General features: G+C 30.4%; 1 protein-coding gene across 2 annotated transcripts in view; it reads right to left on the bottom strand.

Annotated features, from left to right (window-relative positions):
- Window positions 1–7298: 7298 nt before the first annotated feature.
- Window positions 7299–22124, bottom strand: part of LOC113399651 (transmembrane protein 151B-like) — a 57772-nt gene continuing 42946 nt past the window's right edge. Inside the window, exons 2-8 of one of the 2 annotated variants that reach the window (XM_064217218.1) lie at window positions 18829–18977; window positions 15175–15393; window positions 10763–10847; window positions 9432–9597; window positions 8781–8904; window positions 8584–8704; window positions 7299–8507 (exon numbers count right to left, since the gene is read on the bottom strand). In XM_064217218.1, the coding sequence (XP_064073288.1) occupies window positions 7608–8507; window positions 8584–8704; window positions 8781–8904; window positions 9432–9597; window positions 10763–10847; window positions 15175–15393; window positions 18829–18977 (1764 nt within the window). In that variant the 3' untranslated portion in view covers window positions 7299–7607. The remainder of the gene's footprint in view (window positions 8508–8583; window positions 8705–8780; window positions 8905–9431; window positions 9598–10762; window positions 10848–15174; window positions 15394–18828; window positions 18978–22124) is intronic. The other variant, XM_026638829.2, reaches the window with a different exon arrangement.

The raw sequence follows: 22124 nt of genomic DNA, 5'->3' as shown, positions 1-22124 counted from the left end.
CCCACCCAGAATGGCTTGCACAAAGCCCTACCACCAAGTAAACACGTCGTATACAATGCGACACTGAAACTTTAAACTGCGAAATGGTTTTATTGGTTTGCTCGTGCATTGTAAGAAAAACGAATCGTTTTTTGAATATGGAAGCCGGTCACGTCAAATGTATGCCTTATTGCTGACGTAGAAAATGTGTTGTATTATATATTTTCCATATGTTCAAAGTTTTCTCAAGGCAATTATTTATCTGTATATATGATTTGAGTTGTTGAATATTTGGCTCCAAAAACTAAATCTCTTTACTTACCCTTGCGTCCATCTTAACGACTATTTTATTCGAATTTAGTGTTTTAATAAGCATTCGTATTAAAATATTTTATAATATGCTATGGGTATATCATGTTTTCATAATTTATGATTGTATATGTTTTGTTTTGTATAATCACGTAGATCTTAGATTTTTATGTGGATCATTTAAATAAAATACTAGACGACGTAAAGTTATAACATGAAAATAAGACTAAAAGACATGGACGTAGACAACGGGTTCATTCTTATTATCATACTAATTATAGAAGTATACATTCGTTTGATACTGGTATGGGGAAACTATAAGGTACTAGATGTATTTTTAAATTGACTAACCAAACGCGTATATAAATTTTATTTTTATAAACGCCTTTTACTTCCAAAACGATGACTATGTATGTCGTGATCGAAAGGCATGTATACAATAAAAATATTTGTATAATTTAAGTAGGTAGGCATATAATTAATTTTTAAAAATGTCATGAATCGTCTTTTGAAATATATGATTGTATGATAATTGGTGAAGTAATCTGTGCCTTCTTGGCACAAATAATAACCACAAAAGAAAACTTGAACTTTAGGGTGAACTCCGAGTTGTGATATAATCAATACGAAGCGTAATTGCTTTATTTTAAAACAATCAAAATTTAGCGCGTAAAACAATTTATACCTTGTTCCGGACAAACAACCCAATTCCAAAATACACAACGGAGCTGTCAATAACAAATCCTTTCAATTTGGATACTGGAAAGCCTACCCGCTATTTTACACTGAAATTCACTAAATAGGAGTTATCGCTTTATTTCTAAAAGGTTAGCGTTTGATGTCAAAAGTTAAATCATATTAAGCACAATATTGTAGATACTTAATAATATAATTATGTTTATATGAAATGGAAAATCAATCCAATTAAATAATTTGTGATGTCATGGAATAGTCCAAGATTAAGAAGCTTTTTTATTGAAGAAGATTACTTGGGGGAACTGCACGACTATTTTTACGATCATTAGGCAGTGCGAAAGATTGGGAAATTATTAAAGAAATATCACTCTTTTTAAAACGTTTCACTCACTATAATCCCACAACTTTTGGGATTAATTCTTCAGTAGTCTATTGCTAGCACTTTTAAACCGTCATTCTAAAAGATTCAACAGTATTTAATCGTACAGGTTCGAATTGAATTACGTAAATTAATTAATACAATTAAATTATTAGTCATGCTGCATGGTAATCAACGAATGCAAATTCCACATTATTTTTATAATATACGTAATTTTTTATCGAGTAAAACGACGTATTAATCAAAACTTTCTTAACATGATATTTAAATTTATTAATTAGTAAATCGAAAAAGTATTTATATAACCGTCAGTATGAGGGTTCTGATATGAATATTTTATAACGTCTCGGAAAATTAATAACACATACCAAACATAGTTTCGACGCGAGTTATATATTACGCACGAGTTGACTAGACGTCTAGTGATTAATATTATCGATAGTTTCCACATAGTTTAAAGCATAGCCAGGAGTAATAGCCGAGAAATGTAAGTTATTTCAAAAAGTACTTAGCTAAATTGTCTATCTCAATTTGTTTTAAGATAGCGGTTGAAAGTCATTCATTCTATACGTAAGTTGTTACATTTCTTCTTTAGAATATAGAAGAAAAAAGGAAGAACAAAACTACATTTACTAAGCCTAATGTAGTACGGGTCTCTGATTTACAGAAACCAGTACATATAAATAAAAATTATTAAAAGTTAATACTTTAAGGACGAGTGACTCATTGTAGTTATAACCAAAGGTATATGATATCTTAGTTCCCTTGGGTTTTCCTCATATTATAAGGCCTCATACTAACGAGAGATAAAACATTTACTCGGTGATAGGTCTTGGTGCAAGCCCCTATCGGTAGGTACCAACCGCTCATCATATACTCTACTGTCAAACAGTAATACTTAGTAATGTCGTATTCCAGTTTCGTGGGTGAGTGAGGCAGTGTAACTATAGGCAAAAACAAAATAACATCTCAGTTTCCAAGGTTTCCACTTACCATCACACCTCAATATGTAATAAAGAGGGTGCTTTATTTATTTTTAACCGATTCACGTCCAATCTCATAATACGATATACATGAAAATGTCTTATTGTTTCAGTTTATAGTTACAGGACGGACATGAAATATATAGTATTATAATAATGATGATATCGTATTGACCGAGATCAGTCAACGCAGGAAATATTATATTTCTCTCTCAAAATTCGATGGGATTACAAATCCGTCCGAGAGTTCAGGAACAGAACTAACTGGTGTAAGTGCTTTCCATGGAAAGTGTTTCGTGAGAGTGTACACAATTCCAAATTCCAAACTCCGGTCTGTTACTGATAATTTTTCGTTAGGAAATAAAAAGCTCTTAATCAGCTGACCTGGGGTTTGAACCCAGGACCTCAGGATATGCGGCATTATATCTGGCCACTAGACCAATGAAGCAGTATTAAAATATGTTGCATATTTTTGAGATAACGTCTTATATGCCGATGGTTATACATAACAAAAAATATATATATAAATTTTCAGGTCTCCATAATGTCTACAGAAATAGCTACACCTCATATCTTTATAGATAAAAAATAGCATAGGATTTAATTCATTGGCAGGCACCCGGACAGACTACACTGGTAAAACTACAGCTGACATTCATAATTATAAATGGGGTTGTATATTTACTATCAGTTAAAAACCTACGTGTTATATACTGTTATTACAGTATTCATTTAACATCGCACAGGAAATTAAAAATATCTTTTCCTTTCCTTTTTTTGTAAACCGTGTTTATAGAAGCGTAAATGAGGTTATATTTTTATACTGCAAATATGAGGGCCCAGATAATGAGATGCCGATTTTATTATTAAAAACTGTTTTAAATCTTATCGCTCGACTTTTTATATCCTTTTTTCAAATTAATTGAAAATCGAAGGAAAGATGAGAATCAATCATTGATGTCATAATTTTTTTATTCGTTGGTTAAAAAACACTTGAAAAAAAATTAAAAATGACCCGTGAAAGAAGATATAAACTATTGTTATCGTTGAAATGATAGAATGTTATTAAATCTTCATTGAAGGGTTTCAAATGATTGAATTATCGACGACGAGCGACAAGGGTCCGACTTATAAATAAATCCTTTATACAATACCGAAACAAGGAAAATGTTGCGACACAATTTTCGTTGAATGTGCAGTATACTATTTTCTTTTACTGATAACATGGAATTGAATTACTTCTCCACAATTCTCATATACTTTCGACGAGAAATGTTATTACAAAGATGTATATTAATAAAACTCAGAAACTGAATGATTAAACACACACAGTCGTACAGACTGAAACACTGGATAGAGCGAGATCTAGTAGATCTAGAAGCATAGATTTTTGCATTTGAGTTCTAAGAAAACATTTTCAAAGACTTAGTTAACCTTACTTCCAATTTGTTTAAGTTAGGAATATGTTAATTAGTGTATAGGCTTTTGTTATTATTAAGGTCAGTAAATATCAGTGTTTTCTGAAACTAAATCCCTTAAGGGGTTGGGTACAAAAGTTTTTATTTGTTTGTGAGAGTTCCGTGGTATTTTAAGCCTTTATTTGTCAACGAAAAATAACCCATACTGTACTAGAGTAGTTTACCCAAAAACTAAACATTTGAAATAAGCGGAATAGTTTCTTAGATATTACAGATGCCAGTCCTATGGGACACACGGCTAGTTCTATAGGTAAAGTAATCTTGGATATTATTTTTCCGGATGTATACTCAGTGATAAAGCAGATAAAGAAAGAGTACCAACAACAGTGCTTGCTGAACATTTAATTTAATTCTGTAACATGTAAATTCATTAGTGCTGGTAAGAAGTAATTATTTTAATAAAATTAGCAAGATTTGAATAGATCAATAAAGTCGTAGGGTGCAATTATGTTTATTATAACATAAGTTATAATTTCCATATTGTTAACATTTATTTTGATAATTTTAATTGCTATATTACCCTAATTCTGGTTTTGTTTGTTGCTTTACAACGCCGTGTATGGTTGTTATTGGAAAACAATTTTAGTCTAATTTATTGTATAATACTGTTTAAATTGTTCGGTTTTCTGTTATTTGACCATCGATAAGTAAGTGTAATGCTTCTATGTTGAATAAAGGAATTTGAGTTTGAGTTTGAGTTTGTTACCATGCCTAATAAAAAAACCCTATTCGAATAAAGAATATTTTAGTTCTGACTGATCGATGCTCGCCAAGAGAATTACTTAAACGTAATAAAAATAGCTTCAGTATTAGCCGTGTAGTTTTTTTTTTTTTGAGTTAGTAGAAATAGAGTAATAGTCAGAGAAAATATTTGGAGCTTATCCTTGGACTAACAGTCTTCAGAGATGAGATAAAATAAAAACATAATTTAATCGTTTTGTGCAGATATTCTAACCCAAGGAAGCAGATTGTATTTGAATATATATATATGAATTGTAAAAATACCTTGTTCGTGCATTTCACATGATCTATGAGATTGAGTATAATTATGCCTACATAAAACATTTCGTTATTATATTAAACTTTTTAATAATACTAAGGTTTTTACAATAAAAAGATCATAACATTTGTAATGTTTATTGAAAATAATAAAGTTTTCTTGTACGCCCGGACTTTACAATCAAAAATATTTTATTTATAGCGTAACTATCTTATAATTTAATTTACATTACCTAATTGTTGATTGGAATACAATATATAAAAGCGTTTTATTTAAAAGTATACATTCTAAAGACACTTTCAAGATGTACCCGAATAAGAATATGAACAAAGAAATAATTGTATATTTTATCGCTCGCTTGGGATAAAATATATTCAAGCATTTTAGGACTTAAGTTTAAAATGTATACTATTTTGAATACATTTTATATTATTTTACATTAAAAATAATTATAAAAATAAAACTTTTCATCTTTGTTTACACATGAATATACTGCAATGTTTTACAAAACTATTCGCATTATTAACAACTTTCGCGATGTTTAGCGTTGATCAATTCTACTAGATAAATTGATACTAGATAAGCAAAAATTGGTCTCCGTGACTCACGTTCGCGTAGCTGACAAAAGCTAGCACAACAGTCAATATTAAATCCAGATTTAAATATGAAACGGGAAAAATTATAACGAAATTTGTTTTGCTAAATATAATAATTAAATAAAAGACATTAATGAAATAAATCAACATCTTTTGTGAGTATAATTGGATGGAGAAATGAATAAATAAATTAATTTAATAATTTGATTTTATGGAATTAAAAGAAAAAATATTATGAAATTCTATTACAGTTGATTCATTCGTTGACACATCGTGCGTCTATAATGTTGTATATATATACAACATTATAGACGATAAAAAAATGTATACATTTTAATACATATAGAGAGATGAGGTAAGCTAGAGTTTAAACAGTATGTTATAAATTCAAGTTTTTGGTCAAATAATCAAAACTTACGGCAAAGCGGCAATCTAGATTTACAAATTTATATGTTAAAATATAAATAGTGAATCATTTTAAATAATCCTAGAAGTAAAAACTAACAATAGCGGCTGATATTTTTGAAACTATTCTTGAAATTCAGTATAAAACACGCGTAATACGTAAATTGAACTAAAACATTCTTAGATTATGAAATACATGTGCGAACAAAATGGAGGTTTAAATTTCTGATTTTTCTAAAGTACCCAATAAAAACGAGTCGGGGTATTAAACAAAACAAAATACTTTTTGTTTAATTGACATTACATTTTACTTTATTTTATGAATACTTTTTTATTTCCTCATTTTTTTTTCTTGGCACTTAACAAACTCTAATTATACTCATACGTATTTACAAGCATTATTTCAATTATATATTACAACAGCAGCGATTTGTTTCATCTAACATATAAAACGGCTGCTTTTTACTCTAACATAATTGAACTTTATGTTTTCCAGAACATTCTTTACACGTTTAATATTAATATCACTTTTGGCAATGTATGTACATACAGATTTTGAAATTTATTTCTAAACGTCAGTGAACTATGTAATGTTCGTGTATACCGAAGAAGTCGAAGTTATAAACTGAGAAAACTAAACTTTTTTATGTGATTATACGCTTTGTACGTACGTTCACAGGTTTGTTTTACTAGTTGTGTTTCTATTTTCCTGGCAATGTAATTACATTATTATATTATCTGTTGCTAATAATATCAGTTATGTTTGAAAATCGAGTGGGTAGTTATTTGTTATTTAGATTATGTGCTAGTTAGGTTAGCTGAGCTTGTAATTAAAAGTAAATTTTATTACAAATTACATTGTTTTTTGTAGATTTTTTTAAATTTTTGTATTCTGCTTGTCAGAAAATAACGAAGCAATTTCCTGAAACAGTTTCTTTCAAAACATTATACTTAAAATAGTACAAACTGAGACAAGAACATTTTTTGAAAATAATGTAATTTTAATAACTTTTTCTATTACAATTGCAATAAATATGTGTAAAATTACACATTATTACACTAAGCATACGAAGACAGCATATTTTATTTAACTGGTAATACAAGGCACTGCCTTAAAATTATTTTTATATAATATACAATTTTTATAAGCAATTATAGCTACATTTAATATATTACATGTTACAAAGTATTTTATTAACGTTTAAATGAATAAATAAACAGTACGTATGGGAAAATTGATTCATGTTTAATAAAAATAATAAATTATTTTTGAATTTGATATTAAAAATTAAATGAAATCTATGCAGATTAATCTATATAGTTATTGGCTTAAAGTTTATCTTTTACTTCACAACCTGTTTTATTGAATACATTAAAACAAATCTAGATTATACAATAAGCAAAACATTAGGATTCATAGATTATACTTATAGATAAATTTTACTTATTCTGTCGCAGTTCAGTATTCTATATATTCCGACTTCCAGTATTGTAGAAATTAACGACTATATTAAATGTATCTGGCATATAAATTATTGTAGAAAAAAATCAATTCCATTAACTTTTGAAGCTACCGTGTAATTACAGTTATGTATAAACGGGCAAGCTTAAAGTGCGTTGCAATACCGAAGCATATAAATAACCTAATAAAAGTATTAAATTTAACTAGACTGGTATCTCACTTTGTATGGATTCTAACTATACTTCTTAGACGAGTATCTCGAGTATTTATATTAACATTTTATTGCACCATAAAAAGTCAGTAAAACTAACATAGCAGCGCTATAGAGGCGTTTCTTCGCCTGACTCACTATATGGCAATCTAACAACTTTAGCACCTGCCAGTACACCAACACCTTCCAAACATGATCTTCTATTTGCTAATACATCCTTTAAAAATGCTCTCCTAGGTCCAGCTAAATCCGTGCCTGTTATTGATCTTGTTAACTTCTTTAAGGCAGGTAACTTTAAAGCTTCTTCGTATGATGGCGGTTCATCCGTGGGCGTAGTTTGAGCACGACCCCCAAACGGATCTCTTGAACACGTCGGTGACAATTCCCTAGAGAAATATAAAGTATTTTCTCCGTTTCTTCTTACTTGTGATTCTGGTATAGGTTCGTAAGTAACAGGATTATTTGTTAAGTCATCCAGAATTTGCCTTGCACTTCTAGCAGATGTTAATACACCTGCCCAAGATCTTCTATTCTGCTGTTTAGCTTCATGAGATCTAGAGCTACCAGCAATGTTATGACTTGAATGAGTCCCAGCTATAGTAACTCGTGGTCTCCTTGTTGGTTCATCGAAAGATGCTGCTTTTATAGCAGGCCTGTTAGTTCTTGGTTCACCTTCGATGTCAATAAGAACACCTGCGTTAGATGTATTTTCCGCTGGGTCTTCTCTAAGAGCAGCATCGATACGCATAGCTTCTGAGTATGACGGTACAATTGCACAGTTGCCTCGGATGGCTGCAAATAGTTCGAGACTATCCACAGTAGATGCATGTGAAAGTGGAAGAGTACGTGGAGGTCTGGAAGCAGCACATAAGACGGCGCTTTGCTCATCAGCCAGTGCCCAGGAGTAATTTGTTGCAGGGACTGGCGGTAAAGTGTCAGATAAATGTGTGTCTAAATCTAATTGTCGACTAGGGTCTAATTCGTAGTTCGTGCCAAATATTTTTGTTATCTGTAAATATAAACCATATTGTTTTTTTTTAAGTAGTATTTTATTAGACAAAGTTATCCTTCATCAAGGTACTTACCGTATAATGGACATATGCTGTATTACATTCTATAACAATTCTTAGAGGCCAGGAGAGAAGAATACAGGAAAGTGTCCAAAAAAGAAGTTGAGATGAATACCAAGGACAACGATCAGCTTCCCTTAAAAAATAAAATCAGCCGTTAAAACATTTATCTAAACTATAAAGAGAAGTTGTATAACCTATTATCAACTCACCTATATGCTACCATGTACTCCCTGAATGAACTAACACCTATTAAATCTAATCCCTCACGCATTTCCATGAAGTCGTCGAACCTTTCATGTTCTGCAAAAAATCTTGACCTTTGGTCTTCAAATTCTGTAACAAAAGACCGATTTTATAAAATATATAATGGTTTCAATTATCCTTTAATCTTTAAACCCTCTTAAATGATTTGTTTTAAATTGCTTTTTCTTTGAATTCAAAAGTAACTACGGCATACAATATAAGCTCTCTTGGAAACAGTACTTTTGAACATATGGCTGAGTTGAATTTCAAAGTCTGGAGTCATTCATTGTAACATCTGTTTGCAATGTTTTGTGGATATATTTTTATTTAAATATAAAATAATTGAAAAAAAATATATATTTGAATAAATTTATAAAGATATATTAATTTAAATTCAGAAGCAATGAGGAAAAATGTCCTTTGTGATCGTCCTTGTCTTATAACATTCTTTTGTTTCCAACAATACCCTAAGCCATCGTAGGATTTTATTAATGACCACCATTTATTTGCAGCTTAGTTGAATCCGGGATTTGGATATCCTAATCCTCTTAAAATTTACTATAAAATCAATTTGTATGATTTTAAAAAGTCATTCATGTAATTGTCGTTTCATTTACCACTGGCAGCCTCAATGTTCGCGAAAGCGAATCCTTTGCTGAAGCGGACCTTTGTGATGGGGGTTTTCGAATCTAGAACTAGATTCCGCGAAGCATCACGTTGGCCACAACAGGCATGTGCAAATGACGTACTTGCGCTATGCGTATTTACTCGCTCGTAGTATACCTGAAAATAAAATTATAATATATATCTTTCATCCACTAAAAACATGAGAGTTTTTATGGTTGAATTCGACAATCTCAGAAACTATAAGATCGTTTCCAATGATTATTTTTAAATTTAATTATTGAGGAAGGTAAAAGTAAAAGCATACAATTTTACCCAACGATTCCAAAGAGCATAAGACTAAATATAAACGTCAAACGATGTGAAAAACCGTATCGCTTTAGTAACAAAGTTTTAACTCAAGATATTTTCACTAATGTTTAATTGAAGTGCTCTGTTTTTATTTATAATACAAAATTATTATACAATGCTCTTAAATTAGGAATATAAATATTAAATATAATATATATCGTTGAGGACAAAACCACTCAATTTAAATGTCAATTAAATTCCTTGTTAAGCGGATCACAATTGTGATCCGCTTAAATTCATCAGTGACGTAGATGATAAATACGTTATTAAATAATTAATTTTCATTTACACAAATGCCATATTTAAAAAAGTAGACTTTTGCTAGGCTAAATATTGCATCTATTTAGGATTTATATACTTATACTATATTAATATAGTTTCGTGTCTGAGGGTAATGAACTGCAAAAAATGCGTCTGTGCATTTCAGTATTTCACTTTACGATCGCAATGACAAATGGCTTTCTCCCTTCCGTTTGTTTCAATGTATGTAAAGTGTATCGATCGGAATGATAACGAGTTCCTGAGGGAAGGGCGCTGAATTCTGATGTTGATGTTAAGAGCAAAGTTGAGGCATTGAAATGATATAATTAATCCATAAAAATATATTGCTTTAGCTGAGTTTTCGGAGATAAACTCAAGATATGTATATGGAGAGGTGGTTACCATGTTATATGTAGAAGAAAACCATAAAAATTTTATTCTTTGTTGTACATGAAAAAAACCCATTGTTTTGTTTTTACTATGCAACGAATTCCCAAAAAGTTTTACCGAATTCTCAGGACAGGTGTTACTTTCATAAGCTCTAGTCATCATTATTCAAGCAGTTTAAATAATACATTGAATGATGAAGCTCCTATCACATCTATATAGATGCTATTATATAGATATATATAGATTGACATTTGCAAAAGTGTGAGGCGATGCCCTTTTTCCAACGAACATTTGCAAGCTTACGTGGCATTTCTACCCTTACCTGAGTTGTAGTGTAAGCGTCGCCATTGCGGTATCGCGTGACTTGCCGCTTTCGACGCACGTAGTGGTAGCAAATAGCTTTCCACCTAGTAATGAAAAAAATTATGTATTGTTACGTTCTATATGAAAACACGCTCAGTATGACATTGTCCTTTAAAACTTTATATTATATTATCTTTTAAATAACTGAAACTTTTTCACAAATTTGAATACTAACATAAAAATATATAAAATTCATAAGCTTTTAGGTGGCGAATTAAAGATATTATAGTACCTTCCTGTACCAATTATTTTCACAGCGGCACAGGCGACACAAGGTACTTTAGTGGGGAAAATACTATAGTGCACAAGTGTGTGCGCAAACACTCTTTATTCCTTCTTCACTTACTCACATACTCCGATGTGTCGGCCAATCCGATACCACCGGAATGTGTTTGGGCGCAGGACCGGCCTTACGTGACCTCCGAGGCACGAGAGTGTAAACTGAGAATTTTTTAACAGAAAAACCCAATAGCTTTTTAATGGCCCGACTCAGATTAATACGAGAGAGCGCCATACAACTTACGTAGTATCTTTAAAGTTGGGTTGAAATTTTAAGCTGTGTCCATGATCGTAGTTTCAACTTTAAAAACGTTTAGTACACGAAGTACATGTGTACAGTGGACTATAAAAAAAAAAAATTCTTTAAATTCGAATAAAAAAGATTTAATTGTAAAATAATATAATAAGGGTTTTGAGGGCAAGCAAACTGGATGATACCTTACATAATTTTTTGTCCTACTTCCCTTTGCCAGGATGAAATATTTCAATGGCTATGTGCGATATTTTTTCAAACAAGGTACAAAAGGCTTAATTACTTGATGTATTGTTTCAGAATTCAAAGTGTCAGTTTAACGTTTTGACACGAGGTCACTTTTTATTTCAGCTGCCTGAATTGCCTTCCCGCGTTTTTTTAATTGATATAAAAAATAAAGACTTTGTTGTTATATTGAGGCCAATGTGAAAATAGTCTTCCTGATCCTAATTGATCTACACTTTAAAGTTGGTACTGTAAGTACCTACTGGTACTGCGTGATTGTTAGTTTTTTTATTATAACATAAAATATATATGACATAATACTATAATTAGCAGGAAAAAGTAATCTATTATACCTAAAAATAAATGGCGAAATATCACAATCTGATATCTCTGTTGTTTATGAATTCTTGGCTCTTTTTTATGTAGATCTTATATATGTAATATAAAGATATATAAGATCCAAGCCATTTAAATATTTATGATCATTGTATCAAATATTTGGATACCATTATTTTTATAAAGTTAAATAGATGTCGTGTCTGGATAAACAAAGTTGTATGTTTGACTAGATACGAGGAAATTTTTAAACGAAATTCAACGAGCCTTCTGGATTATACCAAATATTACGATTACTGAATGAATATTTTTGTAAAAGACTAGATAACATAAACATAATCAGCCTGTAAATTTCCCACTGCTGGGCTAAGGCCTCCTCTCCCGTTGAGGAGAAGGTATGGAGCATATTCCACCACGCTGCTCCAATGCGGGTTGGTGGAATACACATGTGGCAGAATTTCGTTGACTAGACTAAAACTTAAACTAAAAAGAAAGACTAGACTAACCTGGAATCTAATATTAACAAGTTATCCTTTTATTATAACCTTGTATATAACCTATATATGAGTAAGTTAGTTTAAGGCACAAAGAACATTGTAGAGGCTAAAGGAAGTAGGTAACAGCTGTAAATATCCCACTGGGCTAAGGCCTCTTCCCCTTTTCAGAAGAAGATTTGGAAGCTCATTCCACTACGCTGCTCAAATGCGGGTTGGTGAATACAAAAGTGGTAGAATTTAATTGAAATTAAACACACGTAGGTTTCTTCACGATGTTTTTCTTCATCGCTGAGCACGACTTATAGCCAGAAATTTATATTTACAGGGTCTAAGTATATTTATTTTTTTATGAGAGTTTGCTATTTCATCTGAATTTTAGATGTATTAGTATGGTTAATTTCTTCTTGACTTTTTCACTTGACCATCTCGGCTATACTTTAAATTTACATCAAATAAACGCAATGTACGATTCATAAATGTTTGATTTTAACCTATCATCATTTATCCATTTCAGACTCCAATACGTGAGAAGCATATAAGGTATATTAAATTCGAGTCTCTCATATAGACTGAAACGTAATATTATAAAACTTGATAAGTTTAACCATTAAAATCTTTTTTTTGTCATGGACTTTTATTAGAGTTTTGTTTATGTGTATAATGTATATATCACCGTAAAATTCTAAATACCGTTTGATTATAATCTATCCATCTACGGTTATTCAACTTACAATAAAACATAAACAATTTCGATAGTTCATAATATTACGCTTAGGTTAGGTTAGAGTTTGTATAATTTTACTGAAATTTACTTTGATAGATGGTATAATCTTTAAAATTTATTTAAGCAGGATGTTACGGAGATAGATTATAATCTAACGGTATTTACAATTTTACGGTGAGATATATGTATATATATATTATTAAGTAAAATATGAGTACGACGAGATGAGTATCATTTAGAATTGATCGACGATGACTGAAATTAATGTTTAAGTTAAATTGACTAGATAATCTTTTAAATAATTCGATATGGGTTCTAACTTTCGTGCTAAATCTTTCTTTTCGGTGACGTAGATATTTCCGACTATTATTTTGTGTGATAACAAATCTATCTGTACTACGTTCGAACGATTCATTTCTACTTTCAGTTCCTATCCACAGCTCAGGCGTCCTTTTATATTTTTTAATCAGTCAAGTTATTCGATTTTTAAAGCTTCCTATGTGTAGCAAAAAGGATTCCAGTAAGGTAACCTTTAACCTTCAGGTTCTTTGTAAAAATATAACAAAGGTACTATTCAGAATACTAGAAGTTATTTTATAAATGACTTTTAATTTTATAGTAAGTACCTTATCAAATATAGAATCTACATATTTAATTACATATTTTGTTTGTTAAATAACTTCTTTTTATTTTCTTCTTCTTCTTTTTCGATATCGAAATGTTTGATAAGCTACTGATAAATTTCTAATAAGCCTAAAAAAATACTGGCTGGTTAAGTTTTTGGGCAATCAGACCTCCTTTTATTCTAACTGAATGATATCGTCGATCAATAAAATAATTTAAAATAAGAACATCGGAGTTTTCCAAGTCATATGAAATCCTCATCAAATAATCGTATTATTTATAGAAACTAAATGTTCAAGTGCAATAGCTTTGGGAATACAATTTTTACTTTTATCACAACATTAATCGCTTTATTTATAGTTTTGGGGCGTGCAAGAGTATATTATGGCTATGGTTGAGAATAATGAATTTTAAACAGAACCTCAGGGTGTTGTGTGGGAGGGAAGGGCGAAGTTTCTAGCTACAGTATTCGCGTTAAACTTTAACTCGTTGAACCATATGTCAAATCGAAGTTAGAACATTAAATTCTGTTATACATTAGTTTAAGTGTGAAACAATTGTACGATAAGTGACTTGAATCGAACTTTTGGAACTCCTCGTTATAAACAGATTTTGTTACTAATATTGAATATTTGGCTTAAAGATTATTTAAAAAAGTTTCTTTAAGATAATCAGTATTATTCCAATGTCTTTAGTGAGGCCGTTTGCGTATATATCATATACAAGTTTAGCTACAAAATTTATGATTTGTTATAGTTTTATGATAAGAAGAAATTAAAACAGGCTAATAGTGCATAGCTTATAGATATAAGCAATAATAGTTCAAGAGATTATAAAAGGATATTTCGATTTTTTTTTTATTTAAAAAAATAACAAATAGGGTAGGCGGACGGGTAAACGAGCCATCTAATCATCCATAGACCTTGTCGCTATAAGAAATTATCATTTCTTACATTACCGATGCGCCAAACTCGTACATTAGTTTTAATAATTATTTAATTTTAAACATTTATCATAACATTATCTAAAACGGGATATTTACCATGTTTTTTATTTTTATTTGGTGGAGCTCGATATTTCGACATTATCTACGAATGTCTTGTTCACGAGACTGTTACACGAGACTCGAAATATCGAGCTCCACCAAATAAAAATAAAAAACATGGTAAATATCCCGTTTTAGATAATGTTAGTAATAAAAATAACCATGTTAATTTAAAATCTTATTTATCATAACGTCAATCACGAATATAAAAAGTCACTATCGTAATACATTTCATTTACAATAATAATTATAACTTGTATCGTTCGACCGTGAAGCTACGCTAAGTGGTTGTAAGCCTTCAGTGGAAGTACGACAAATGTCTAGCAGTTGTAGGTTATAGTAGTGACTGGATATTATGACATTTACATAGTTGTATTTACGTTCTTACCAGACTCTCGGGTTGGCGTTCCTCATCGCATGGACTCGTGCGCTCACTGCGGTTACATCCACACGTCTTGCTAACTGTATCCTCGCTGTGCTATGATAACACTCGACCAAATACACCAAATACAGCAGCAGAACGAAGGCAATTGGAATGTAAGCGTAGCCGACATCGCAGGGGGACTCACGTACTGTCCTCTTTATTGGGTACCTGATGGACATAAAACTGTTTGTTGATTAGACAGTAGACGCGATTAGTCAAGCTTTGTAATTTAAAAAATATAAAAGGCTTAGCTACATTCAAGAGGAGTTTAAATTTGGAAATATTCTACAACTATTTTTTTCTTTAATTAGAATGCGATAGTACATTGTATGTATAAAATACATTGTATATGTATAATACACTTTATATACACTGTGTAATAAAAATCGTACAAGTATCTTGGCCTACTATTACAAAACCTACATTACGTGTATCATCACAATTATATATTTCACACCACAAACAGTTTTAATATATACACATCACAGTTACATACATACACACATGTAAAACTATAGCTGTATAAATTGGTAGAATATAAATAATTGAAGAGTATCCATGTATAAGTTCTTATGTAGTTTGTTTGCATAGGACTAGTATTCCATTTTCATTATTCTAATATCCCATGCTTTCTTTTTAAATGTTTTAAGCGAACAAAAATACGTCATCAAAATAAAATTTTAAAAGTAATCTTAATATTATTGTATAGTATGAAATTTAATTTGTCTCTCAGTTTATTTCGTATTTCGTAGATTTGTTAATTTTCAAAATATTTATATTAAAGCAAAAAGATGCTATTATTTTATATATTGTTTTTATACAATATAAAAACGAATGAAAAATGGTTTTCATAAAATATATTTTTTAGTAACTTTCAACTATATCTATAAATAAAATAGTAGTAAATTTTTAGTAGTTTAGACAATTAATATATATGGGACATAATAACATTTTTTAAATAATATAAAAACCTTGCAAGCGAAAGCTTACTTGGTGAAATACGTACATTATTATTAATTTAAATTCTTAAAATATCTCTATGTAAAAGTTCTTAATTAAAAATGTGAGCTGGGGGCATTGACACTGTTTTTAAAACAAAATTAATTAAAATGGCAAATCGTCTCATATTTAAAGGAATGCTTGCTCAATTGTCAATTGCAAATTTGGTTGAAACTTAGTATAATTTTGTAACAATGTAACGAAAAGTAGCAGATTTATACGAAATAGGATCTACGTATAATAACAATTCGGTAAGGCACGATTCATATTGGATAATTAATTGATGTAGAAAATATTTAAAGCAATTGCCAGCCCTACTCCACTAATACTTCTATACATATAATAAAAATGGAGTGTCTGTTTGTAATAATAAAATAAGAGCTTTTTACTAAATACATATGTACGTATACACGGTATATATATATTTTTTTCATTTTTTTATTTGTCTGTCTGTCTGTCTGTTTGTTTGTTTGTTCTGGCTAATCTCTGGAACGGCTGCACCGATTTGGCGGGGCTTTCACTAGCGGATGTAATAAGGAGTAACTTAGGCTACAACAATAACTTTTTTGTTAACAAACGCACACGAAGTCGCGGGCACAGCTAGTTCTAAATAAAAACGCTTGTTAAATGATTATTCTGTTAAAGATAAAATAGCAGTTATTTGTAAAGATTAAATGAAATGAAAGAGCAATTTTTAAGTAGTGATTTAGCTTTCTAGCTGTACGTTCCTGCAGGCTGCACTGCACGTAGTCTACTGCAGTATAATAGCGTACTTAAGTCAGTCTAGTTTTCCAACTCAGCGTGCTATCGTCAATTACTAAGAATGACTTGATTACGTTTTATGTTTAACTGTATGTAGCCGACCGCTTTTACTTTTAATTAAAAAAAAAAAAAAAAACAAAATACTTATACCAAATATTGATCCCTTCATTTTGATATAGTCCACCGTGAGGTACAAGTTTGACTAAGTGCAAATTGTTTTTTTTTTTTTTTATGTTAGAGGTGGCAAACGAGCAGGAGGTTCACCTGATGGAAAGTGACTACCACCGCCCATGGACATCTGCAACACCGGGGCTTGCAGGTGCGTTGCCGGCCTTTCAGGAAAGAATACGCTCTTTTCTTGAAGGTTCCCAAGTTTGTCAAACATTCAATCATACAATAACTATCGAACTAAGCAATCTTTCCATCCTTACTGTTTTTTTATGTGATATTGATCGAAATGTAATATTTATTTCATTATCCTGTTATATTGATTATATTTAGTTATGACGTGGAAATCTAAGGTCGGGTAAGATACAATAAAAGAGTTGCCATTTTGACTTTAAAATTAGTAATGTTAAGATTTTTTCTAGATGTAATTTTAATTATTAATAGCTTTTGTTCTAAAAATATTACTTTCTCCAAGTCCGTACCGTATAACAGTACGTTATATACTCGATACGTTTAATAGTTTTCACGTAAATGACGCTCAAATAAAAAAAAACTTTATAATATAGAAGATAAATATTCTAATAGTAATGGCGACAGTAGCCACTCGTGTAAGTTAAATAGAAAATTAAATATAAAAACACGAATATTTAAAATTTTATTTCAAAATGCAATCAACAAATATTAGTTGAATACAAAATAGTATAGTCGTATTTAAAAATGAAACGCTCGTGGCGGCAATCAGAAAGGCCATATATTTTCTCTTTGTAAAGCCTAGACTGGTTCAAAAATGGAATATATAAATTTACTACGGATGTGTTGCAATTTAGTAATTTTATGCATAATTGGTATTTCTGATTCAACAGTAACATAGAAGAAATATTGCTGTATGTAGTTGTTCATGGCGATCTATATCTGAAAGATATACAATATGTAAACTAACTATATTTTATCCTAATCCTATAAATTAAACTAATTTGAAAGTTACATATCAATCGGACATAATTTTTTTTCGTGAAATCGGAAATTACAAACAAACAAAACTTACCTCTTAAAATATTAATATTAGTATGATATTTATGAGAGTGACACCGAGTACTCTTTCTTAGAGAGGGAGAGGCATAGTGGCGTCATATCGTATCCAAATATAGAAAGCTTTCTCAGAGAAATATGTGACTTAAGAAAATAGTAAACACCATACGGTACTTTTTGTAGTTAAAACAGCGATACAAAATTTAATACAATATATCATTACATAAGAAATTTAAAAGTTTGAGACTACAATGTTTATTTTTAGTAAATCCACCAAAATTCTTACCAACGCAAGACTTCTATGTTAAAATTAAATGTTAGTTATTTCACAGTCACAAAACGAACCCCAATATAAAATGATTCGTTATATTATAATCAATTTCGAGTAAAAATAAATCAAAGGCGGATGTTAACATTAAAGGCGGAGATCTACTTCCACTAATCAACTTTCGCAAGCCTGAACTACGAACTTGGAAAACTAGGAACTTGTGTAATACATAAGTATTAACTGGTAATTTAAATAATTGCTAACTAGTTCTACTAAGCGTAGTATATTATATTCTATTTTGACGGTCCAGTCAAAGGTTTTGGGGCCCAGAGTAATTAAAATTGTATGTAAGTTTTTTTTTAAAAAATAAATGTAACGTGATGTATACTCACGTATTTAGATCAATAAGTTCTCTATCGATTTCAGCAGTGCTGCACCAAGTTACAGAGGCCAGACAGCCAACGATCATCAGCGTGAGGAGAAAGCACTTCCAGTTTCCCTCTCGTCTCAGCACGCCACCGATACTTTGTTGTCGAGGGCGCTGTATAAAGAAAAAAATATATTATACAAAAAACTTTTTTTAATACCAACTCATAACTTAGGTATAATAGTAGTATTGTTGTCCAATAAAGTATAATAAATATACTTTATTGGACAACATGTATAGAACAAATTACTTATAGTAACTGAACAAAGAAATTAAAAGAAACAACTTTTGGAAACTTATTGCTTACAGCGATGAAGTATTGTAGCTTAAAATGTTGTCAAAATAAAACTTATTGTTGCTAAGTTAATTAAGAACGTGCCATTCGCTTATTCTGGTTTAAAATCTAAGCCAAAATATGAAAACGATATTCCATGACTACTAAATAGAAACCCGAAATGGAATATTTTTATTAAGGGATTCAATCAATATTTTATCATCCAATAGATGCCTAAATAACTTTACCCGGACCGTGAACTAAAGGTATGTTTACGCTGTCTACGTAATAAGTAGACATAGGCCGCGCAAAACGAATCGTATAGACCAGGCCCTGTTTACACACCCCTAATAATGTGACCTACGATTCTCTAGAGACAAATATTTTTCAGTCGGTTGGAGTTTTCGAGACAAAAAACGTTTTATCAAAAGCGACGTTGAAAGATTAGAGAGTAAATTACTTTTGAGAGAGTTTTCTTTTTATCAAACATTTAGATTTTACACTTTCCGAAAAAAAATATTTCTAATTACTTTTTTTATATATTGCATCGTCCAGTCAAACTAACAGAAAATGAGTTGAGAGAATTAAAAATATAATAGTGCTTGGCAATAAGTAATTTAATTCAACGCTTTGCTTAACAGCTTTAGGAAACATTTTTAATATTATTATTTAATTATTTATCAAGTTATAGATTTATATAAAAATCTATACAGAAAACAAAACTATAAAAAGTTTAAATTTGTCATGATTTCTAATATCGAATATTAAATTAATATATAAAAATATTTTTTTAAATATGTTTCGTGTATATATTTTAGAATTCTAAAAATATTGTTTGAATTTTAATCAGACATGATGAAGTAGAACTAATATGGACTATTGCATATATATATATAATAGCTAGCAGTCGCGGCTTTGAAAGGGTAGAATATCAGTCTACATAAAACATTTATATCATACATCTCTATCAGCTGGAATATTTTTTCTGACAACTTCAACGATCGTCATATTTCAGCCAATTTACAGACAACCTTAATTAATGAATCACTCTGTCCATTAGTGAAAACGGAACGAAAAACCGTTCGGTAGTTTTTACTTTAACGCGTACAGACGCGATGAGAGGACTCTTTGTAATATGTAGAGATGTATAACTAAATCAAAGGTTTCAATTGAATAGACCACTGAACTTCATCGAACTGATTTTATCTTACCCGACTAAGTTGGCTCGTTAGTGGCTAGTGTATATATAAGGTTACAAATTTTAATGTCTTCTGAATAAATAACAAGTAGTTAAAAAAAAATAAATATCATCAATAACCGTTTGGCCTTTAGAAGTTGGTAATGTTTACTCTCACGTATTTCTGAAAGTATGCGGTAAGTAGGTACTACACGTCGATTATGCCTGCTCTTATTTCAATCGTATGAGTATCTCAATACTATCGGATAAAGAGAGTGAAGACTATTTCAAGACTGGAAGTTTTGACTGAAATCAATAAGGATAACAAAATCATCATTTTTCTGTGTACAATAGATTGTTCAAATCAATGTATACAACCTTCAAACAAACAAAGTCGCGAGGAATGAAATCAACAAACTTTTTAACTAGAGTTTATATCTCCACTTCTCCATTTTGTAATAGTCAATATACGTATTTAAATTAATTTAAATGTTCCAATTGTATTTAATATAATGCCGTAACTCTGTCGTAACAGAGTATTAAGTTCAAGTTTTGTCCAGACAAATATCAAATAATACAATTCATTGTTTGAAGATTAACAAAGCGTTTATCTAGACTCGAACAATATTCAAACAGATTAATTTAAATAAAAAGAAGTAAATTTTAAGATGACAACAGATTAACGAGGTTTTATCAATTATTATATTATAAACATAAACCGACTGAACCTATATCAAATATCTTTATATAATTGACATCGTTGAAAATATTAATCCATAAATGTCCAACCTGATTTTATGGACATATAAACCAAACGACGAAATTGTGTTACCTAAGATTTATATCTTTTGTTTTTTTGATAACACTGGATTACTCGTATGAGATATTGATGTTTCGTGATAGAATATTAATGATTGGGTGTTACGTAGGTAGGCCAGCAGTAATCCATACCTATCGAAATGACTCGTGTGTTCCGTATTCAACGATTGACGCAAAAAAAAAAACAGTTTTTAGTTCCACAATTTAACAACGAACCATTGGCTACTTTTACTTTGAATTCCATATATTTTATTTTATTCCCCGTCAAAGCTTTGTAAAAATAGCTAACGAAAGCGGTGATCTCTTAGAAAATATCGCATAGCGACGTTCCCAGGAATATCGGCAGTGACATGTATTTTTTGTTCAACGTATAATATCAGACTTGTCGTAAAATTGTTGATAGATACTTATATGAAAAACGATAGTGTAATTACATTCCTTTGTAATTTCTTGAGATTATCTGATTCAGAAGACTTTTCGGCTGTTCTTTATTTACGTGAAGGTTTCGCTTAATTTACTTAATTTCGTATCCTTATCGTTATTTACATTTAAAAATATTCCGTAGAACACCTGAATGTTCTATCGGTTTTCCAATTACTTGCGGAAGGTAAGCAAAAGATTATCCTGCTAGTAACATATGCGCATAATATATGAAAAGAGGTTGAAATTTATATAAATATGACAGAGCCAAACGTCAATGGGTAAGAGGGCATCACATAAGTGCCTATATTTGTGATGTAGCAAAACGACCAATAAATGTTTGGGATTTGCGTTAGGTTCTTGATTAAATGCTATTTCTGTTCAACGTAAAGAATTTAAAGTGGACATAGCTATCATTAAAATTAATATAAATTTGTAAAAGAAACATGAATAGAAGATACGGTCAAAGTAGGTCAGGGGTATAAAATAGTATATTAGATGTTTAATAACGAGTTCTTCATGCAATTTTCTTCCCGAAAATGTTCAAGACAATCATCCCTACAATAATTTT

This window comes from Vanessa tameamea, chromosome 15, assembly GCF_037043105.1.
Source record: "Vanessa tameamea isolate UH-Manoa-2023 chromosome 15, ilVanTame1 primary haplotype, whole genome shotgun sequence".
Lineage (NCBI taxonomy): Eukaryota > Metazoa > Arthropoda > Insecta > Lepidoptera > Nymphalidae > Vanessa > Vanessa tameamea.
This window is presented reverse-complemented; position numbering and strand designations above follow the sequence as displayed.